Source organism: Zootoca vivipara, chromosome 9 (genome assembly GCF_965207765.1).
Source record: "Zootoca vivipara chromosome 9, rZooViv2.hap1.1, whole genome shotgun sequence".
In the NCBI taxonomy this organism is placed as follows: domain Eukaryota; kingdom Metazoa; phylum Chordata; class Lepidosauria; order Squamata; family Lacertidae; genus Zootoca; species Zootoca vivipara.
The window spans coordinates 66,955,602-66,974,560 of NC_142592.1; the positions used below are offsets into that span (position 1 = coordinate 66,955,602).

The 18,959-nt window shown below is 48.8% G+C and overlaps 2 protein-coding genes across 6 annotated transcripts in view; one reads left to right on the top strand and one right to left on the bottom strand.

The window, feature by feature from the left end:
• The window catches only part of TSGA13 (testis specific 13), a 29,978-nt gene extending 25,887 nt beyond the window's left edge, over nucleotides 1-4,091 (bottom strand). Inside the window, exon 1 of one of the 4 annotated variants that reach the window (XM_060279230.2) lies at nucleotides 3,733-4,091. The gene's annotated coding sequence lies outside the window, so the exon portion shown is untranslated. The remainder of the gene's footprint in view (nucleotides 1-3,732) is intronic. The other 3 variants (XM_060279231.2, XM_060279232.2, XM_088676464.1) reach the window with 3 other exon arrangements.
• Nucleotides 4,072-18,959, top strand: part of IL15RA (interleukin 15 receptor subunit alpha) — a 29,579-nt gene continuing 14,691 nt past the window's right edge. Inside the window, exons 1-2 of one of the 2 annotated variants that reach the window (XM_035127586.3) lie at nucleotides 4,072-4,328; nucleotides 17,808-18,002. In XM_035127586.3, coding sequence (XP_034983477.2) covers nucleotides 4,223-4,328; nucleotides 17,808-18,002 — 301 coding nt within the window. In that variant the 5' untranslated portion in view covers nucleotides 4,072-4,222. The remainder of the gene's footprint in view (nucleotides 4,329-17,807; nucleotides 18,003-18,959) is intronic. The other variant, XM_088676463.1, reaches the window with a different exon arrangement.

Genomic DNA, 18,959 nt, shown 5'->3' on the forward strand with positions numbered 1-18,959 from the left:
CTTCCTGGCCCGGCCGAGGAGACCTGCCGCCCCGCCATTGGAATCGGCGGCTGCAGGGCGGAGCGCTCCGCAGCGCCGAGCGCTCGGAGCGTCCTGCAGCGGGCGGAGCGCCGAGCCAACAGCCTGGCCTCTTCCTGCCCCAGCCGAGGTGGTCTGCCGCCCCGCCGTCAGAATCGGCGGCTGCAGAGCGGAGCGCTCCGCAGCGCCGAGTGCGCGGAGCGCCCTGCAGCTGGCGGAGCGGCGAGCCAGCGGCCTGGCCTCTTCCTGGCCCGGCCGAGGAGACCTGCCGCCCCGCCATTGGAATCGGCGGCTGCAGGGCGGAGCGCTCCGCAGCGCCGAGCGCTCGGAGCGTCCTGCAGCGGGCGGAGCGCCGAGCCAACAGCCTGGCCTCTTCCTGCCCCAGCCGAGGTGGTCTGCCGCCCCGCCGTCAGAATCGGCGGCTGCAGAGCGGAGCGCTCCGCAGCGCCGAGTGCGCGGAGCGCCCTGCAGCTGGCGGAGCGGCGAGCCAGCGGCCTGGCCTCTTCCTGGCCCGGCCGAGGAGACCTGCCGCCCCGCCATTGGAATCGGCGGCTGCAGGGCGGAGCGCTCCGCAGCGCCGAGCGCTCGGAGCGTCCTGCAGCGGGCGGAGCGCCGAGCCAACAGCCTGGCCTCTTCCTGCCCCAGCCGAGGAGGTCTGCCGCCCCGCCGCCGGAATCGGCGGCTGCAGAGCGGAGCGCTCCGCAGCGCCGAGTGCTCGGAGCGCCCTGCAGCGGGCGGAGCGCCGAGCCAGCGGCCTGGCCTCTTCCTGGCCCGGCCAAGGAGACCTGCCGCCCCGCCGCTGGAATCGGCGGCTGCGGGTCGGAGCGCTCCGCAGCGCCGAGCGCCCGGCAGCGCTGGGCAGAGCAAAGAGCCAGCGACCTGTCACCTCGGTGCCTGGAACCTGCTGCTGCTGCGCAGAGCGCCCAGCAGCACCATGCAGAGCACCCAGCAGCACCCCGAGCCCTCGGCCCGGCCCGGCCAAGGAGGCCTTAAGGTACCATAAAAACATAATTAAAAAATTAAGACATCCCCTGAAAATAAGACACCGTGTGTTTTTTTGATGAAAAAATGTTATAAGACGGTGTCTTAAAAAAGGGGAAACACGGTATGCTTGGAGTACATGGCCTAGAATCATAGAATCATAGAGTTGGAAGAGACCACAAGGGCCGTCCAGTCCAACCCCTCTGCCAAGCAGGAAACACCATCAAAGCATTCCTGACAGATGGCTGCCAAGCCTCCGCTTAAAGACCTCCAAAGAAGGAGACTCCACCACACTCCTTGGAAGCAAATTCCACTGTCCAACAGCTCTTACTGTCAGGAAGTTCTTCCTAATGTTTAGGTGGAATCTTCTTTCTTGTAGTTTGAATCCATTGCTCCGTGTCCGCTTCTCTGGAGCAGCAGAAAACAACCTTTCACCCTCCTCTATATGGCATCCTTTAATATATTTGAACATGGCTATCATATCACCCCTTAACCTTCTCTTCTCCAGGCTAAACATACCCAGCTCCCTAAGCCATTCCTCATAAGGCATCGTTTCCAGGCCTTTGACCCTTTTGGTTGCCCTCCTCTGGACATGTTCCAGCTTGTCTGTATCCTTCTTGAACTGTGGTGCCCAGAACTGGACACAGTACTCCAGGTGAGGTCTGACCAGAGCAGAATACAGTGGTACTATTACTTCCCTTGATCTAGACGCTATACTCCTATTGATGCAACCTTTGGGGGTCCCTTCCAGCTCTTCAATTCTATGGTTCTAAAGTCCTTTCAGTTCAAACTGGCTTTCAGGGGCCTGGAGTTAGGGAGAGCCCAAGTGCAGTCAATAATCATAACTGAGCCTTTACGCTTGCATAAAATGTTTATGATTTATTTCAGGAACTGACACAGCTTTTCATATGAGCACAAAATACATTGGAGCACAGCTGCGTCTGATTCCCCCCTGCCCCCCACCCCAATTAGCAAGAAGAGTTTTAAAGCCAGTCTTCTCCCAATTTGGCCAATAGCTGTGCTGGCTGGGACATACTGGAGTTGTAGTACAAAACATCTGGAGGATATAACATTTGCAAAGGCTATTTTAAGCCAAAGAGCAGGCGGGTTAGCTTGTTTCCTTAAAAAGTCCCAAATTTGCCATCATAGGAAGAATCTCAGGGGGGTTCCATTGCAACCAAAATCTGAATTCTCAAAAGCTGCTGTTTTCCCAGAAATCAGCTGCCCTGAGCAAAACTCGCCTGGTCTCAACAGGCCTATTTGCAAGCATCATCAAACAGGATTCCAGGGACTTCCCTATCCATTCAGGACACTGTAATTTCTAATATGCTTCTCTTCTTCCATTTCTCTCCTTTCCCATCCCAATGAAGCTCTGTTTCACCTGGAGAAGACCGACTGATATTGTGTGGCCCAGAAGCCCACTCTGTATGGTGGCACAATATCCTGGGAGGGCTCTCCTTCCCAGTTGGAAACCATCTCCCAGATAAATGGTTGAGATGGAGGACAGAGATGGGGGTCCCTAGCAGTCCACCGTAGCTGGCCAGGGCTGGTAATCTTGCAGAAAACTTTCATCAGAGAAAAGGCAGAGCTCTGGCAAAAAGCTTTAGATGTGCAGTTTATGAAAAAAAAATTATGAAAATGTTTAGTTACATGTAGGTAGCCGTGTTGGTCTGATGCAGTCAAAACAAAATAAAAATATCTGAAGAAGTGTGCATGCACACGAAAGCTCATACCTATGACAAACTTAGTTGGTCTCTAAGGGCTACTGGAAGGATTTTTTTTATTTTGTTATGAAAAGGATTATTAGTTATGGATTAGTAAAAGTAAAGGGACGTGGGTGGCGCTGTGGGTTAAACCACAGAGCCTAGGGCTTGCCGATCAGAAGGTCGGAGGTTCGAATCCCCGCGACGGGGTGAGCTCCCGTTGCTCGGTCCCTGCTCCTGCCAACCTAGCAGTTCGAAAGCACGTCAAAGTGCAAGTAGATAAATAGGAACCGCTACAGCGGGAAGGTAAACGGCGTTTCCATGTGCTGCTCTGGTTCGCCAGAAGCGGCTTAGTCTTGCTGGCCACATGACCCGGAAGCTGTACGCCGGCTTCCTCGGCCAATAACGCAAGATGAGCGCCGCAACCCCAGAGTCGGTCACGACTGGACCTAATGGTCAGGGGTCCCTTTACTTTATACTGTATATATAAACTTACGCCCATTAATTTCAATAGGTGCATTCTGAATAGATACAAGCCCTGCTGTTCTCCCAGGGTTGGTTTGCTCCCTGGACACTCTGCACATGCTCAGAAACCCTTGATGTTATAGAATCATAGCACTGTAGAGTTGGAAGGAACCCTGAGGGCCATCTTGTCAAATCCCCTGCAGTGCTGGAATCTCAATTAGCTCATCCATCCTCTCTGTCTCCCAAGCCCCGTGCTATCATTGGCTTTCCCTCCCACAGACACTCTGTTCATGCTCAGGAACCCCTTCACCTTGGCAGGAAGAAACACACACAGCTGATCTCCACTCCCTTCCACTCCCGCAGGAGTGCTAATCTGCATATCGTTCCTCCTGAGCACTCTGCATTTGCTCAGGAACCCCTTGTTATTAGAGTTGGAACGGGTCCCAAGGGTCATCTAGTCCAACCTCCTGCTATGTAGGAGTCTCAACTAAAGCATCCACGACTGGTGGCCATCCAACCTCTCCATCTATCTTCTTGAGCCCCGTCCTAGGACTGTCTTTCCTACCTGGCACTCTGCACGTGCTCAGGAACTCCGATCTCCTTGGCAGCAAGGAACGCCGATCTCCATCCCGTCTAGTTAACTCTCGTTCCTGCAGTGGCGCCCTACTGCGTACGATATCTTCCGCGCCCCATCCCTGAATTCATTGCCTTTTCTCCCGGGCACTCTGCACGTGCTCGGGGGGCACACATCGGCGAGGGGAGCGGGGCGCAGGCGGGCCCCTTTCCCCTGGAGAGGCAGGCAGCCCTCCTCACCGCGCTTGAGAGCTTTCCATGCCCAGGCCAGCCCCCTCCCCACGGAGAGGAGGGAGAGAAAGCGCCGCAACCCGGCAGCTGGCAATTCCGCGGAAAGGGAAAGCGAAAGGGAAAGTTGCTGGCGCGGCGGCGGCGGCGGCGGCGCTGCATTCTGAGCAAACATGGGCGCATAAAGGCGGCGGGCGGGGAAAAGCGCAGATCCTCCGCTGCGCGCCGCGACTCCGTGCGCCCCCCGCCGCTCCATGGCCCTGCGGCTCCTGCTCCTGCTGGCGGCGTTGCTGCTGGGCGCCTGGGGGCCGCATTCGGCTACCGCCGCTGCAAGACGTGGCTCGACCGAGCTGCTGAAAGGTACATAGCGCTGGCTGGCTCCTCCTTTCCGCGCAGCACTTGAACCCAGAGCCGCCCCGCGCTCCCAAGCCCCTCCGCCTTGCAGATCGCGGCGGTCAGATCGTGGCTGCTTTCGCTTGGCCCTCCGAGAACCCCCTCCCCACCGGCAGGTGAGAGGGGACAACCTCGCAGGGGGGTCGGTAGGCCTTTTCTTCGAGCTGCGGGCGCGACGGACAGGTGTGCCTACCTGCAGGTAACACCTGGCGAGGAGGGGGACACATCTGCACTGCGTTATATGTACAGATGTGGGACTGCATGGCAGGGTTGTTGTAAATGGTTCTGTTTCCGCCGCCCTCCTGGCTTGCCCACGGCACCCATCTGTCAGGGGAGGGATGGGTCGCAGTGGACTACCTTGCAGGGGTGTCGGCAGACCCTATCTCCGAGGCGTGGAGTACCTGGCAGGGGGGGTGCCTCTTTGGTACATTCTGTGTACATCTGTGGGATGCATTGCAGGGTTGTTGTTGTTTTTCAAATAATTTTTATTCATTTTATAACAACATACAAAAATATGCCATAAAAAGCAAAAATAGAAAAAGGGGGGGGAGAGGAAAAAAAGGAGACAAGGAAAAAAGAAAGAAAAGAAAAATATATAATATCTTAATCTTATTTCTTAACTTTGTAGACTTCCTCGCATCCCCCTCGTTGAGTTCGTTGTTATAACTAAATCATGCAATTTTCATTTATCTAAAACACTTCTCAAAATTTCTTAAATCATCTAACATTTCTTATATCTTAAACATTTATCAATAGTAATCATTTAAACATTTAACAAAACTAAACAATACCAACACCCTCGCATAACAACTAGTCCCCTTTACTTTTATTTTTCTCCAAAGCCAATACAGTATTTCAAACCCAAAAATATCCATACAGTACAGTCGATTTCCACTTCTTATTCAAATGCAATACACTTAAATCTATTTCAGCCCCCCCCCCTCCCTTGGAGTCAGTATCTCCAGAAGTTTCGGCAAGCTCCTCTAGATTCAGACCATCTTTATCAATCCAATTATATCATAAATTAGTAACTTTTACCCCACTCTCACTCTGACCCACTCCATCCATTGCTCTATCCTCTTCATCACCTGCTGGTCCCCCAATTTTTTAACTATTTCCCACTTCTTTCCATTTCCCCTCCCCATAAATCTTCTTCCCTTTTTTTTTATTCAACACATTCTGCCCCCAGCAAGTCTCCTGCCCCCCCCCCCTCACAGGGCGGGCAGCATTCTTCTTTAAGGGATTTTTGAATCAGACACAGATCTTGTTTCCCCCCCCCATGTCTTTTCTTCTTCTTCCTTTTTAGTTTCAGGGTTCAAGACTGTTAGTTCAAGATTCAAGTCTATTAGCTCAAGGTTTGAGTCTGCTAATGTTTATACTTGAATCTTTTCACTCTCCCTTGGGATTGAAGTTACTCCATTGCGGTTACACATCTCATCTCTCCTTTCCAAAATTTGTTCTAAAATTAGGTCCTGCTGTAGATTTTGGGACTCTTCCAAAGTCAGATATTTTGTCTTCCATCGTGTTGATCTTCTCAAATTTCATCCAAATAGCAGAGCAGGAAATGATTTTTTTTTTTTTGGTCTTCATACATACAGTCCAATCCGATCTGGTTCTAAAACTCATTTTTTAATCTTCATCATTTTTTTTTTACAAATCTTAAGTACATCACTGAAAAAGTCTTTATATGTTTTCCAGTCTAGCATTCCAGGGTTGTTGTAAATTGTTCTGTTTCCATCGTTGCCCTCCGTCTGGGGGGGGGGGCATGGTCCCTGCAGACTACCTTGCAGGGGTGTCGGCACGCTCCCTCTCCGAGGCTCAGGGTGTCTCCTTACTGCCAGGTGTGTTAGCTGTGGAATACATTGCAGGGTTTCTGTAAATTATTCTGTTTCCGCCGTCGCCACCCATCTGCCCAGGGAGGGAGGGTTGCAGCAGCTACCTTTGATAGACCTTCTTGACGCAGAGAGGCAGTGGACTACATTGCAGGGTTGTCGCTAATAAGACTCTTTTGAACCATCGCAGCCCTGCGAAGCTTGCAGCCCCAGAAATAATAATAATAATAATAATAATAATAATAATAATAATAATAATAATAGAGAAGAGGAGGAGAAGGAGGAGGAGAAGGGGACGACAGAGGACGAGATGGTTGGACAGAGTTCTTGAAGCTACGAACATGAGTTTGACCAAACTGCGGGAGGCAGTGGAAGACAGGAGTGCCTGGCGTGCTATGGTCCATGGGGTCACAAAGAGTTGGACACGACTAAACAACAAAATAATAATAATAATAATAATAATAATAATAATAATAATTTATTATTTATACCCCGCCCATCTGGCCGGGTTCCCCCAGCCACTCTGGGCGGCTTCCAACAAAACATTAAAATACAGAAATCCATCAAACATTAAAAGCTTCCCTAAACAGGGCTGCCTTAAGATGCCTTCTAAAGGTCTGGTAATTGTTGTTCTCTTTGACCTCTGGTGGGAGGGCATTCCACAGGGTGGGTGCCACTACCGAGAAGGCCCTCTGCCTGGTTCCCTGTAACTTGGCTTCTCGTAGCGAGGGAACCGCCAGAAGGCCCTCGGCGCTGGATCTCAGTGTCCGGGCAGAACGATGGGGCAGGAGACGCTCCTTCAGGTATACTGGACCGAGGCCGTTTTATTATTATAATAATAATAATAAAAACTGTACTCTGCCCAGCTGATTGGGTTGTTACCTTGCAGGGCACGGTGCAATGTGGCTATAACAGACACTGTGTTCCAATGCAGTGTTGCCCTTAATATAGTATGTGAATTGGTTTTTTGGCCTGCGTCCCGTTCTTAGCTTGTCGTGGCCAATGGCATTTAAATACACACGGGCAGTAATTTTGCAATCAAACTGGCACACTCAGCAGCCCTTGATAAAATTTTGCCAAGTCACATTGTAATAGTACAGTAATTCACTTTACAAGCGGGCCTCACCGAGATATTGCAAAATGGGTTGTTGGCTACAGGTGGGATGTTGTTTTGTTTTTTAAGTTTTGTTGCAAGACTCTGCAGACTGAATGAAAACTTCAAAACTTGCTTATTGATCTTTACAGTATATCTTTCTTTCAGTAAACTGCTTCGAGGTTTCTTTATGTGTTACAATCAAGCGGTGCATAAGTTTTTATGAAACAAACAAGCAAACAAACAAATAAAGGAGGGGGCGGGGATGCAGGCTGGCATTGCCGCATTTGCTTCAGCACAAATTGTGCCCTTTCAGTGACCTGACCAAATCAGCGTTGGGCTACACTGCAAGGTCGTCGTAGGCCACGGTTTCTCAGCCTCCTCTGCCCCTCCCGCTTGCAATTTAGTTGTGCTAATACCGGGCTACCTCTGAGTGTTTGCCAAAAGGTTTCAGCCTCTCTTGGGGAGATACTGCTCCTGTACAGGAGCTGGTGAAATTAACCCTGCCTTCCTTGCAGGGGTGTGCAGTCTGTTTTTTTTAACCTTGCATTCCCTCAAGGCAGGTGGCAGAGGGATTTGAAGGCTGGAGCCAGAGTGAAAAATAGGTGGGACTCCTTCTGTTCTCTTTCTAGTTACAGGTAGGTAGCCGTGTTGGTCTGCCATAGTGGAAACAAAATTAAAAAATTCCTTCCAGTAGCACCTTAGAGACCAACTTGGTATCTGAAGAAGTGTGCATGCACCCAAACGCTCATACCAATGACAAACTTAGTTGGTCTCTAAGGTGCTACTGGAAGGAACTTTTTTATTTTGTTTCTGATAGTAGGAGCCGTTCTGCAGTGGAACATTCTCCCTCGGGAGGTTGTGGACTCTCCTTCCTTGGAGGTTTCTTCAGCAGAGGTTGGGAGGCATCTGTCTTGGATGCTCTAGCTGAGATTCCTGCATTGCAGGGGTTGGACTAGATGACCCTTGGGGGGTCCCTTCCAACTCTACAGTTCTACATTTCTATGAATAAGGTTCTTATTGGTATGAGCTTTCGTGTGCATGCACACTTTGTATCTGAAGAAGTGTGCATGCACACGAAAGCACATTTTAAATATTTGATATTTGATGAATTATTCTATTTTAATATTTTGCTGGAAGCCGCCCAGAGTGGCTGGGGAAACCCAGCCAGATGGGCGGGGTATAAATAATAAATGAATGGTTATTATGATTGTTTCCTTATATATTAAATTTGTGTAGAAGCACAGAACTGAGTAGTTGGAAGGGACCCCGGGGAATCATTCTAGTCCAACTCTCTGCAAGGCAGGAATCGCAGCTCAAGAATTCCAGACTGACGCCCCTCCAGACTCTGTCTAGAAGCCAGCAATAAAGGGGAGGTCCCCCACCTTTGGAGTCCAACACTCTCAAACAGCTGGGCTCCCCAAGGAGCCCAGGGTGGTCCGACAACAACCGATAAGCATCTTTTAAAATATTCGTACTGATTCCAATGCAAAGGAAGACTTGGGAGTGAGGCACAAAGAGGAAGATATTCAGCAGGCACCCTCAGAACGCCTGTCTAATATTTAACAGGAAAAAAATTCCATAGGGGAGGCATTCCGTTCTGACATTGTGTGGAACCGACTTCCTGGAAGACCTCACCTGCAGAGCGCAGGGGTCTACTGAGTATATATGGGGGAAGAGATGATCTTTTGGGTGTTCCAAGGCTTTATGCACCAAAAACAGCACCTTGAACTCGGCCCTGATTGGCGGCTGGCGAAATTCTCTCAACCTCGGAGTGTCGGAATGCAAACAGCTCTTCACCCGACAGCCTCTTCCCTTAGGTCTGTGTGCTTTAGGGTATTGATTTTGTGGTGAAATCAAACACAGCCAAAGTTGATAGGCAAGCGCCTTAAACAATAGAATTCTCTCAACCTCAGAGTGTTGGAATGCAAAACACAGTGGTCCCTTGGTTCTCAAACGTAATCCGTTCCGGAAGTCCGTTCCGAAACCAAAGCGTTCCAAAACCAGGGCATGCTTTCCCATAGAAAGTGTTAAGTTGTGGGTAAGCATAGCAGACGACACAGCAATCTCTTCAAAGCAGCTCTTTATTTGGAAGCTGGAACAGAACTCAACTGCATTGCCGAGCCGGCCTGCTTTTATAGAGGCTGGCTCAAACAATGTGTCAAACATAATTCAAAGTTCCCTCCTAAAGTTCCCTCCTAAAACAACTGTCAAGGACCTGAGGACCTGAGGGAAAACTACATACACTAATACATAACACCCCTCCCCACCGAGAAAAGGTATTAGTTACATTCGTAATGGGTTCAATTAGGTACAAGAGCATAACAGTTTCAAATGCAGTTACTGACATAGTCTCGTAAGTAGGATGGCCGCTTGGTGACCCTGGTGGAACGCGGAGGGCCAGTACCAGTGTCCAGGGGGTTGGCTGATTCCTGCTGAGACTGTGGCACCACCGATGTTGGTGGTGAGTCCAAGTTTCCTGTCTACGTGACTGCCGAAGGAACCGCCACATGCGGACTCAGCGGATGGTCAGGCACAGCAGTGGCCCTAGACTCTGGAGGGCCATGCTGAACCTCTGACGTGGCTTGGCTAGGATCCACGTCCACCGCTTGTGAGGGAGGAGTAGATTGAGCCTCGCCTTCTGTTAGAGCTGGCTTCTTAGTGGAGTGTGGGCTGCTGGCCTTGCGGATCTCCTGGGCGGAGAGTTCAGCAGCTTCTGCGGCCTCCTCCATGGCCTTCTACAGCGTGAGGACTGGCTTGGCGAGGAGGCGCTGCTGCAGACGGATGTTCTGGATTCCGCAGGCGACTCAATCCATCAGGGCGGCGTCAAGGGCCTGGAACTCACAATGTAGGGCGGCCATCCTGGGAGCAGCGATGTAATTGCTGATGGACTCCCCCTCGGCTTGGTTCCTGTGGTAGAAGGCGTGGTGTGCAGCTATTTTAGACGGCTTGGGCGCGTAGCGGGTACGGAGCTTCTCTTGGAGCGTGTCCCATGATTCAGAGGCTGGTGCGAACGGCGGTAGAGGCACGAATGAAGCCATGATTCCGATGCCGACGTGGAGGCCGATGGATGGAACACAGTGCTCTAGCCGGAACGGTCAGCTCTGAATTGGTTCTGCTCAGTCATTCAGCTCAGTGATTCAGCTCATTGCCTGTCCGATTCTGGCTGTGCTCTGCTGTCCTTCAATCCCACCTTCGTCGCCAGTGTTAAGTTGTGGGTAAGCTTAATCCGTTCCAGACTTTTGAAAACAACCCCTAAAAAAGCAAATTAACATGAATTTAACGAGACCACTGATCCATAAAATGAAAGCAATAAACAATGTACTGCAGTCACACACACAATCAATCAATCAGGAGCTGAACTGGGTTCCACGCAGTCACAAAAAAAGCCACAAAAACAGAAACGCAAAATAAATAGCAAAAACAGACAAACCTCAGCGTAACACTCAAAGCGGAGCACGTTCGGCTCCTGAATAAAGTTTGCAAACTGGAACACTTCCTTCCGGGTTTGCAGCGTTTGGGTTCCAAGTTGTTTGAGTACCAAGGTGTTTGAGAACCAAGGCACCGCTGTACTCTTAACATACTTGTTTAGTCGTTTAGTCGTGTCCGACTCTTCGTGACCCCATGGACCATAGCACGCCAGGCACTCCTGTCTTGCACCTTAACATACTAGCTTTCATTAAATGTGGCTGAGATTCACGGGGTAATCCCTCGTCCAGATCCTGCCCTCTGGAGCACAGAAAGCAAATTCCCTCCATCATCTCTACACAACAGCCCTTCCGATACCTGAAGATGGTTTAATTGTTGCATCTCCAGCATAAAGATTTTGGCTTCCTTCCTGGATTAGAAGGGCTGCTCAGAAAAAGTTGCAGAGTGCTCTTTTCTCATTTCCCCCAAAGCTTGTTCATTTCCTCGAACGAATGCATGCCTCTGTTCTTGAGAAAGTGAAACTTCCTTCTTCCCAAATTACTTAGACTCTTCCCCCCCCCCTCCCGGCATCACCTCTGTTCACCCCCAGCTGCCTATGGGCTCCCCCTCCCAGGATGTGTCCACACATTGTGTACATGGGTCGCTGTTTCCCCTTTTGGTCCCTTCCTCTCAATTAGGACTTCCTCGTCCACCATAACTTCTGCAAACCAACAGGAAATTGTGCCATGTGCATGACAAGGCGGAACTGATTTGCAAAACTCTTACTGTACATTATACTTGTTGGCTGTGGCTAGATTGACTGTTGCCGAAGGATGGAGAAAGATTTCAGACTTTCGCCTTCAGGTCTTCAGAAAAGTTGACTCATTTGACACTGCGGCCTTGCGGCAGGTGTTTTGAGAGTATATTAACAACCAAACTCGTTTGTAGCTAGCAGGTTCCCACCAGATTTAACTTTATTGGTGCTGATTATATACCGCAGTCCTCTATTAGCGAGAACAAGAATCTTATTTTCTAGTCTGACTTCAGATTAAACCTCTCCGTGCTTTCCAATGTCATATCCAACCATGTGGATCTAGAATAGAAAGTCGCCACCTGACGCTTGGTTTTGTTTCGTAAAATATCTCGACTGCTTGTTGTTGTTTAGTCGTTTAGTCGTGTCCGACTCTTCGTGAACCCATGGACCAGAGCACGCCAGGCACTCCTGTCTTCCACTGCCTCCCACACTTTGGTCAAACTCATGTTGGTGGCTTCGAGAACACTGTCCAACCATCTCGTCCTCTGTCGTCCCCTTCTCCTTGTGCCCTCCATCTTTCCCAACATCAGGGTCTTTTCCAGGGAGTCTTCTCTTCTCATGAGGTGGCCAAAGTATTGGAGCCTCAGCTTCAGGATCTGTCCTTCCAGTGAGCACTCAGGGCTGATTTCCTTCAGAATGGATAGGTTTGATCAGAATGGATAGGTATTGACTGCTTAATAACATTTAAGGGGGGGTAAAGGTAAAGGGGCCCCTGACCATTAGGTCCAGTCATGGCCGACTCTGGGGATGCGGCACTCATCTCGCATTATTGGCCAAGGGAGCCAGCGTACAGCTTCCAGGTCATGTGGCCAGCATGACAAAGTCGCTTCTGGCGAACCAGAGCAGCACACGGAAATGCCGTTTACCTTCCCGCTGTAGCGATACCTATTTATCTACTTGCACTTTGACGTGCTTTCCAACTTCTAGGTTGGCAGGAGCTGGGACCGAGCAACGGGAGCTCACCCCGTCGTAGGGATTCAAACCACCAACATTCTGATCTGCAAGCCCTAGGCTCGTTGGTTTAACCGGGTAACAATTCTAATTTGCACTGAACAGTAGTTTTCTTAAAGGGCGTGTCGCTCTCAGCCACGCTGAGGTCTCTTCTGGGCATGTGCAAAAGTATTTTCTTCCAAGAAAATGCTTATGTGTTTTTCTGATGTAACAGAGTTGCACAAAAACGCCACTTGGATGAGAAGGTTGTCATGTATACACAGAGATGCACACGTCTACACAAATAGAGACACAAGCAGCTTCAAATCCTCACTGAATTCCAGTGTGGATGTGAGACACAGAACTACAGTTCCCAGAATTCCCTGGGAAGAGGGTTTTTCAGAGTGGTTTGTAGCTCTGGGAGGGGAACAGGGGTCTTCTTACAACTCTCAGCCACCTTAACAAACCATAATACCCAGGATTCTTTGTGTGAGGGGGGGGGAGAGCCGTGGCTGTTTAAAGTGGTATGAAACTGCTTTAAGTCTACAGTGCAGACCAGGAGCCTCAGTATTGAGCTATATCGACTCAGTTCAAGGCAGCTTCTCATACCATGTTCCTTTAGCTTCTTTATAAAAAAAATTATTCCTGTTGTTGTTAGTAGTAGTATTGAGATGACCAGCCAGAATGAAACAGCTCTTATTCTGACGTAATTTTGTTAAAGGAAATTATGCAATGATGTTTTCCATTCACCGAAATAAAAAAAGAAAGAAAGAAATTGTCTTTACACGCACTGCAACAATGGGGGGGGGGGGAGTAAGAATAAAACAGGCAAAAGTAAAAACCAGTGGCCCGATGTTAGGAAATTCGTTAAAGTACAATGAGAACTGAGAGTAGCAGCTGTGGTAAAGGCATACTATGCTGTAGGAATTTCTGGGAAGGAGATTGAAAAAGTAATTTGCATTGCAGCAGAAACTGATATCTGGGTGTGTACAGCCTTGTGGGAGAATCGCATAGCCGGTCTTCACGAATAGTACTCACCAATAGTCGTACTCTCAATGAATTTGTCCTGTTTTTTGGTTTTTTTTAAAGCCACGTGGGTTGCCGTCACTCCATCTAGCGGGAGTAAACTCCGTAGTTTAAGCCGTGTATATTTGTTCATTAAGATATTTCTCGCTTCACCCAAAATGCTTACGGAGCAGTTTGCGACAGAATAAGGCAGCTGTGTAAGGAGCGAGAGCGTTTGAAATAATCGCGTGCCAAGACCCTGCGACCCCGCAGTTCCCTGAGGAGTGAATAACCAGACATAACAGCAGCAAACAGTGGCGCCTTGGTTCTCAAACGCCTTGGTACTCAAACAACTTGGAACCCAAACACTGCAAACCTGGAAGTAAGTGTTCCGGTTTGCAAACTTTTTCCGGAAGTCGAACGCGTGCTCCGTTTTGAGTGTTATGCTTCCGTTTTGAGTGTTACACTGAGGTCTGTCTGTTTTGGCTATTTATTTAGCGTTTTTGTTTTTGCGGCACTTTTTGTTTTGTTTTTGTGACTGTGTGGAACCCAGTTCAGCTCCTGATTGATTGATTGTGTGACTGCAGTACATTGTTTATTGCTTTCATTTTATGGATCAGTTGTCTTGTTGGATAGTAAAATCCATGTTCAATTGCTGTTTCAGGGGTCGTTTTTAAAAGTCTGGAAGGGATTAATCCGTTTTGCATTACTTTCTATGAGAAAGCGCACCTTGGTTTTGGAATGCTTTGGTTTTGGAACGGACGTCCGGAACGGATTATGTTTGAGAACCAATGTACCACTGTATTAGTTTATGGGTTCAAACAGGCCACAACGTTATTGGTTAAAGATGTGAACAGTTTGGCATACACACTGGGGGAAGCCAGCACTATTCCGTCTGGCGGAAGTACATCTAAAGGCAAACCACCTATGGAACGGGTGGCCTGTGAACTGCATCAAATAGGGGAACACCCCGAGGGGTCCCCATTGGAGGAATGCTATGATGGCCCTAACCCCTGCCTGGATGTTGGAGCTATCCTCTCGGATCCCTTTATCCAAGCAGGGCAGGCAGAGGCTACAATCTCCCCTCTGGCGAAAACCTAGACTTCCCCTTCCTCACAAAGTTGTGACGATTGCTATGAGGTAGGCTGAAATATACTCGGAGTCGAGAGTGAATTTCATGCTCTTTATTCAACTCTTAGTCATCAAGGAGAAGAAGATAAGAATGCCCTTTCCCCAAAACCATCTGCTTATATACATTATTTACACAATGGGCTTTGCGTGATTGGCTACTTCAGGGCTACACCTGTGGGCCAATCAGTTTGTGGATTGACTTCTGCCAGCTGCCTGATTGGCTGCTCCTGCAGGCCAATCAGGTTGCGGATTCACTTCCACCTGGAGTTGGATTGGGTGACTCCTGCCGACCAATCAGACTGCTGATTCTGGATCCTATTGTTCTATGATTCAGCTCAGTACATAACATAGGCGAAAGCCAGATGGCCAGTGCCATTCTTCTTCTTCTTCTTCTTCTTCTTCTTCTTCTTCTTCTTCTTCTTCTTCTTCTTCTTCTTCTTCCTCTTCTTCTTCTTCTTCTTCCTATTATTATTATTATTATTATTATTATTATTATTATTATTATTATTATATTTATTTCCAGGGGCAGCCTAGAGATTGTGCATGAGCTCAAATCAAAAGGGGAGTGTCACAATTTCACTCTCATTCCAAGACGTTTCTGCCTTTGAGAAATCCCAGATTTATTTCCCCCCCAACACTTCCAGAAGTTAACCTTTCCTAAAACAGCTGCCTGACCTTTTCCTGAAAGCAGTAGAGGAAAAAACCAGTGACGTTATCGCCCGATATGCCAGCAGCTGGAGTTCTTCAACCAGATGGCTTCCGTTTGCAATATAGCAAGCTCTTTGTCTCTCTCTTCCAACCCGATGGCCCTGATCAGATATGGTACAATCCTCTCCCCAGTGAGGTCCGCCTTGAGCCACCATAAACATTCTCTCAGCACCGGTTGGAAATTTAACCTCTTCTTCCGGGCACTTAATGGATTAAAATGATTGTGCTTTTTGTTGGTGTTTGTTTTGCTGCTGTTTTCTTGGGTTTGTTTTATGGGATATTGTTGGACTTCCTCCTTTTTTTTAGCCGATTTTGTGCTATCCTTTATGATTTTAAACATTTGGGAGCGCCACATGTGTCACTAGCCTAATAAATTGAAATAGTAAATAAATAAAAATAAATTGCCCAGTTTTCTGCAGAATAAAGGTAAAGGACCCCTGACAGTTAAGTCCAGCTGCAAACGACTCTGGGGTTGCGGCGCTCAACTCTCTTTAGGAGTGGTAAACCTGTTGATGACTGTTAACGACTGTTAATGACTGCAAAAAGAAAGAGAAGAGAAAGACTGGGAAGAGAAGTTGCTGAATTGCAACTCATCAGCAAGCTTAAAACCATGGAGCCACCTGGAATGAACAAAGACAAAGGATTCTTATCTCATTATACATGATCAAGCTTTCCTTAGCACCTCAGCCCTTGCTCCCCCCCCCCCCGCAAGACCAATTGCAGTCATTAACAGTCGTTAACAGTCATCAACAGGTTTACCACTCCTATCAGCCCATCACCCATTCCCATCACCCCACCCTCTGAATATACATAAGGGTCTGGTTGCTTCTGTTTCAGTGTATCTGATGAAGTATGCATGCACACGAAAGCTCATACCAAAATAAAAACTTAGTTGGTCTTTAAGGTGCTACTGAAGGAATAAACTTGGAGAGTTACATCCCAGAGGTATTTTGACCCCATTCCATTGACATTACGCCATTCCTTCTACTTCTAAAGTTCAGGGCGTGAGTGTCGATGCTTATGTAATCCACCATTCTCTCAAGGGAAGTTCTCATGAGGCTTGGGGGAAGCCCAGTGTTTGGAGAAGTACAAATCTACAGGAATGCCAAAAACAGCCTGGTGGGAACTGAGTGTACTCAGTTTGGGTGTGTGTGTGTGTGTGTGTGTGTGTGTACACTGTACAATGTGTTCTGTAATACACTATATTACTTTGAAAGTAAGTCTTTCCTTCTGTTTTGCAGAAGAAAGGGGTTCCCTGCCCTCTGGTCTCTCTGCTATTCCACCCCTGCCCACCCCTCCAAAAAAAATTCCTGGTACACTACCAACCGGTCTGTATATCTTAGTCATTTTCAGAGGTTACGCTCGAGATGCCCCCACAAAGTGGCTGGGTGGCAACAAGAGAAGACGGGGCCTCCTCAGTTATGGCTCCAAGCCTCGGGAATTCCCTCCCCAGGGTGCCCAGCCTGACACCAGCATTGTTATCCTTCCAATACCAGGCAGGGATCCTCCTTTGGAGAATTGAGACGCGGCAGAGGCTGTTACAACTTTGAGAAATACGGTTTATTCACCTATTTACTCCTTCAGTTTGCATGGAGCGAGTTCAGATCTTACAGCACGGTCATTTCAAGAGGGGCTTGTCCCCCACAGCAGTGTAGCCCTGGAGTCCGAGTCATCTCTCCCAGCCAGCCTTCAGCCAGCCTGCCCAAGATGGATCCCAGTCTTTCTGCTCTCCCTTTCCTCTTCCCAGTACACCTTGCTAAAGACTCTCTTTTCCTGTTGCCCAGTTACCCTGGCAACCTTCCAACCCCCCAGTCTCTGTTCACATCGCAGGACGGGGGGGGGGGAGAGTTCTCTTGCATTGCCCATGGCCCTCGGTGGCCCTGAATTGTTTCTTAATGGCCCTAGCTTGGCCAAGTCGCTTTGCATAGGCTAGCCCAGGAATTCCTCTGCAGCTCTTTTTCTCCCTCCACATCCCAAAAAATCAACATCCTGCCATTTATTAATTTCTAGGGCAGGCATCCCCAAACTTCGGCCCTCCAGATGTTTTGGACTACAATTCCCATCTTCCCCGACCACTGGTCCTGTTAGCTAGGGATCATGGGAGTTGTAGGCCAAAACATCTGGAGGGCCGCAGTTTGGGGATGCCTGTTCTAGGGGTTAGGGGTCCCCCCCATCTATAACAGGGGTCGTCAAGGTTTACCTCGCCTGGGCCACTTCGCTCCAGCGGAGATCCCTCTGTGGGCCGGATCGTGTGCACGCGGCTGCGATTTCGGGCCTCTATGCAGGTGTGATTTCCGGCGTCTGAGCATGTGCAGACGCGATTTCCGGCACTGTGAAAGCGAGTCCCCGCGCCACGCTGTGCCGGTTTAGCGCAGCGCACGGGGACTCGCCGAGTGGGCGGCTCGGTTGGGGGGTGGCTCTTGGGCCGGTTAAACGGACCCCCGTGGGCCGCTTGTGGCCCATGGGCCTTAGGTTGCCGACCCCTGATCTATAACAACCTGTTCTTCTTGTGCCCTTGCGTTTAGCCCCAGGTAACTGCAGTGAGCCGCCCCCCCAGGTAGAAAATGCAGAGGTTCCTAAAGGGAGCAGCGACAGCAACAGACTGCGGTACTCGTGCGTCAAGAATTACAAGAGGAAAGCGGGCACGTCCAGTCTCGCCGTGTGCAGGGAGAACGCCACGACAGGAAAGTTTGAATGGGATGTGCGCCTGACCTGCATCAGTAAGTACGGTACCTGCGTTCTGTGTGATGGGGTTCAGGGCTCACCTAGGCTCACCTTCTCCCCTGCGAACCTGTTCCTGAAGGAACGTCTCCACCCCCATCGTCCTGCCCAGACACTGAGGTCCAGCGCCAAGGGCCTTCTGGCGGTTCCCTCGCTGCGAGAAGCCAAGTTGCAGGGAACCAGGCAAAGGGCCTTCTCAGTGGTGGCACCCGCCCTGTGGAATGCCCTCCCACCAGATGTCAAAGAGAAAAACAACTACCAGACTTTCAGAGGACATCTGAAGGCAGCCCTGTTTAGGGAAGCTTTTAATGTTTAATAAATTGTTGTATTTTAATATTTCTGCTGGAAGCCACCCAGAGTGGCTGGGGAAACCCAGCCAGATGGGCGGAGTATAAATAAATAATAATTATTATTATTATTATTATTATTATTATTATTATTATTATTATTCCTGTATTAAGATCCACAGAGCCCGCCCCGCCCCCCGCATCCAGAAAGTGATGTCCCAGAATTCTGTCAGAATGGGTAGCGATTCTGGAAACGGCAGCAGTCCATGTCTTGGTGGATTTGATTTAAATCAAATCGATTTAAATCACGATTTAAATCGCTAGCCAGTAAGACTTGGTTTAAATCTTTTTTCTTTCTTTTTTTACAGAAAGACTCATTCATGCTGGTATAATATTAATGTTTACAACCAGATGAAGGTTTCATTTTTGGAAGAATAAACTTTCAGAGTAGTTTTTACAGTTCTATCAAAACATTACTGATTTGGTTATACTATTACAAATACAAAGGCAGGTAATTATGAAATTATTGCTTATATTTGGACAGTGTTTCTGCTGTACTTCATTGGAAGGAGAAAAATAACCATTTCCTTAATAACAATTTAAACTATTTATTTAACTAAAGCAATAACATTATAGCATATGTATCCATGTTTGTTAACTGATGGAGTT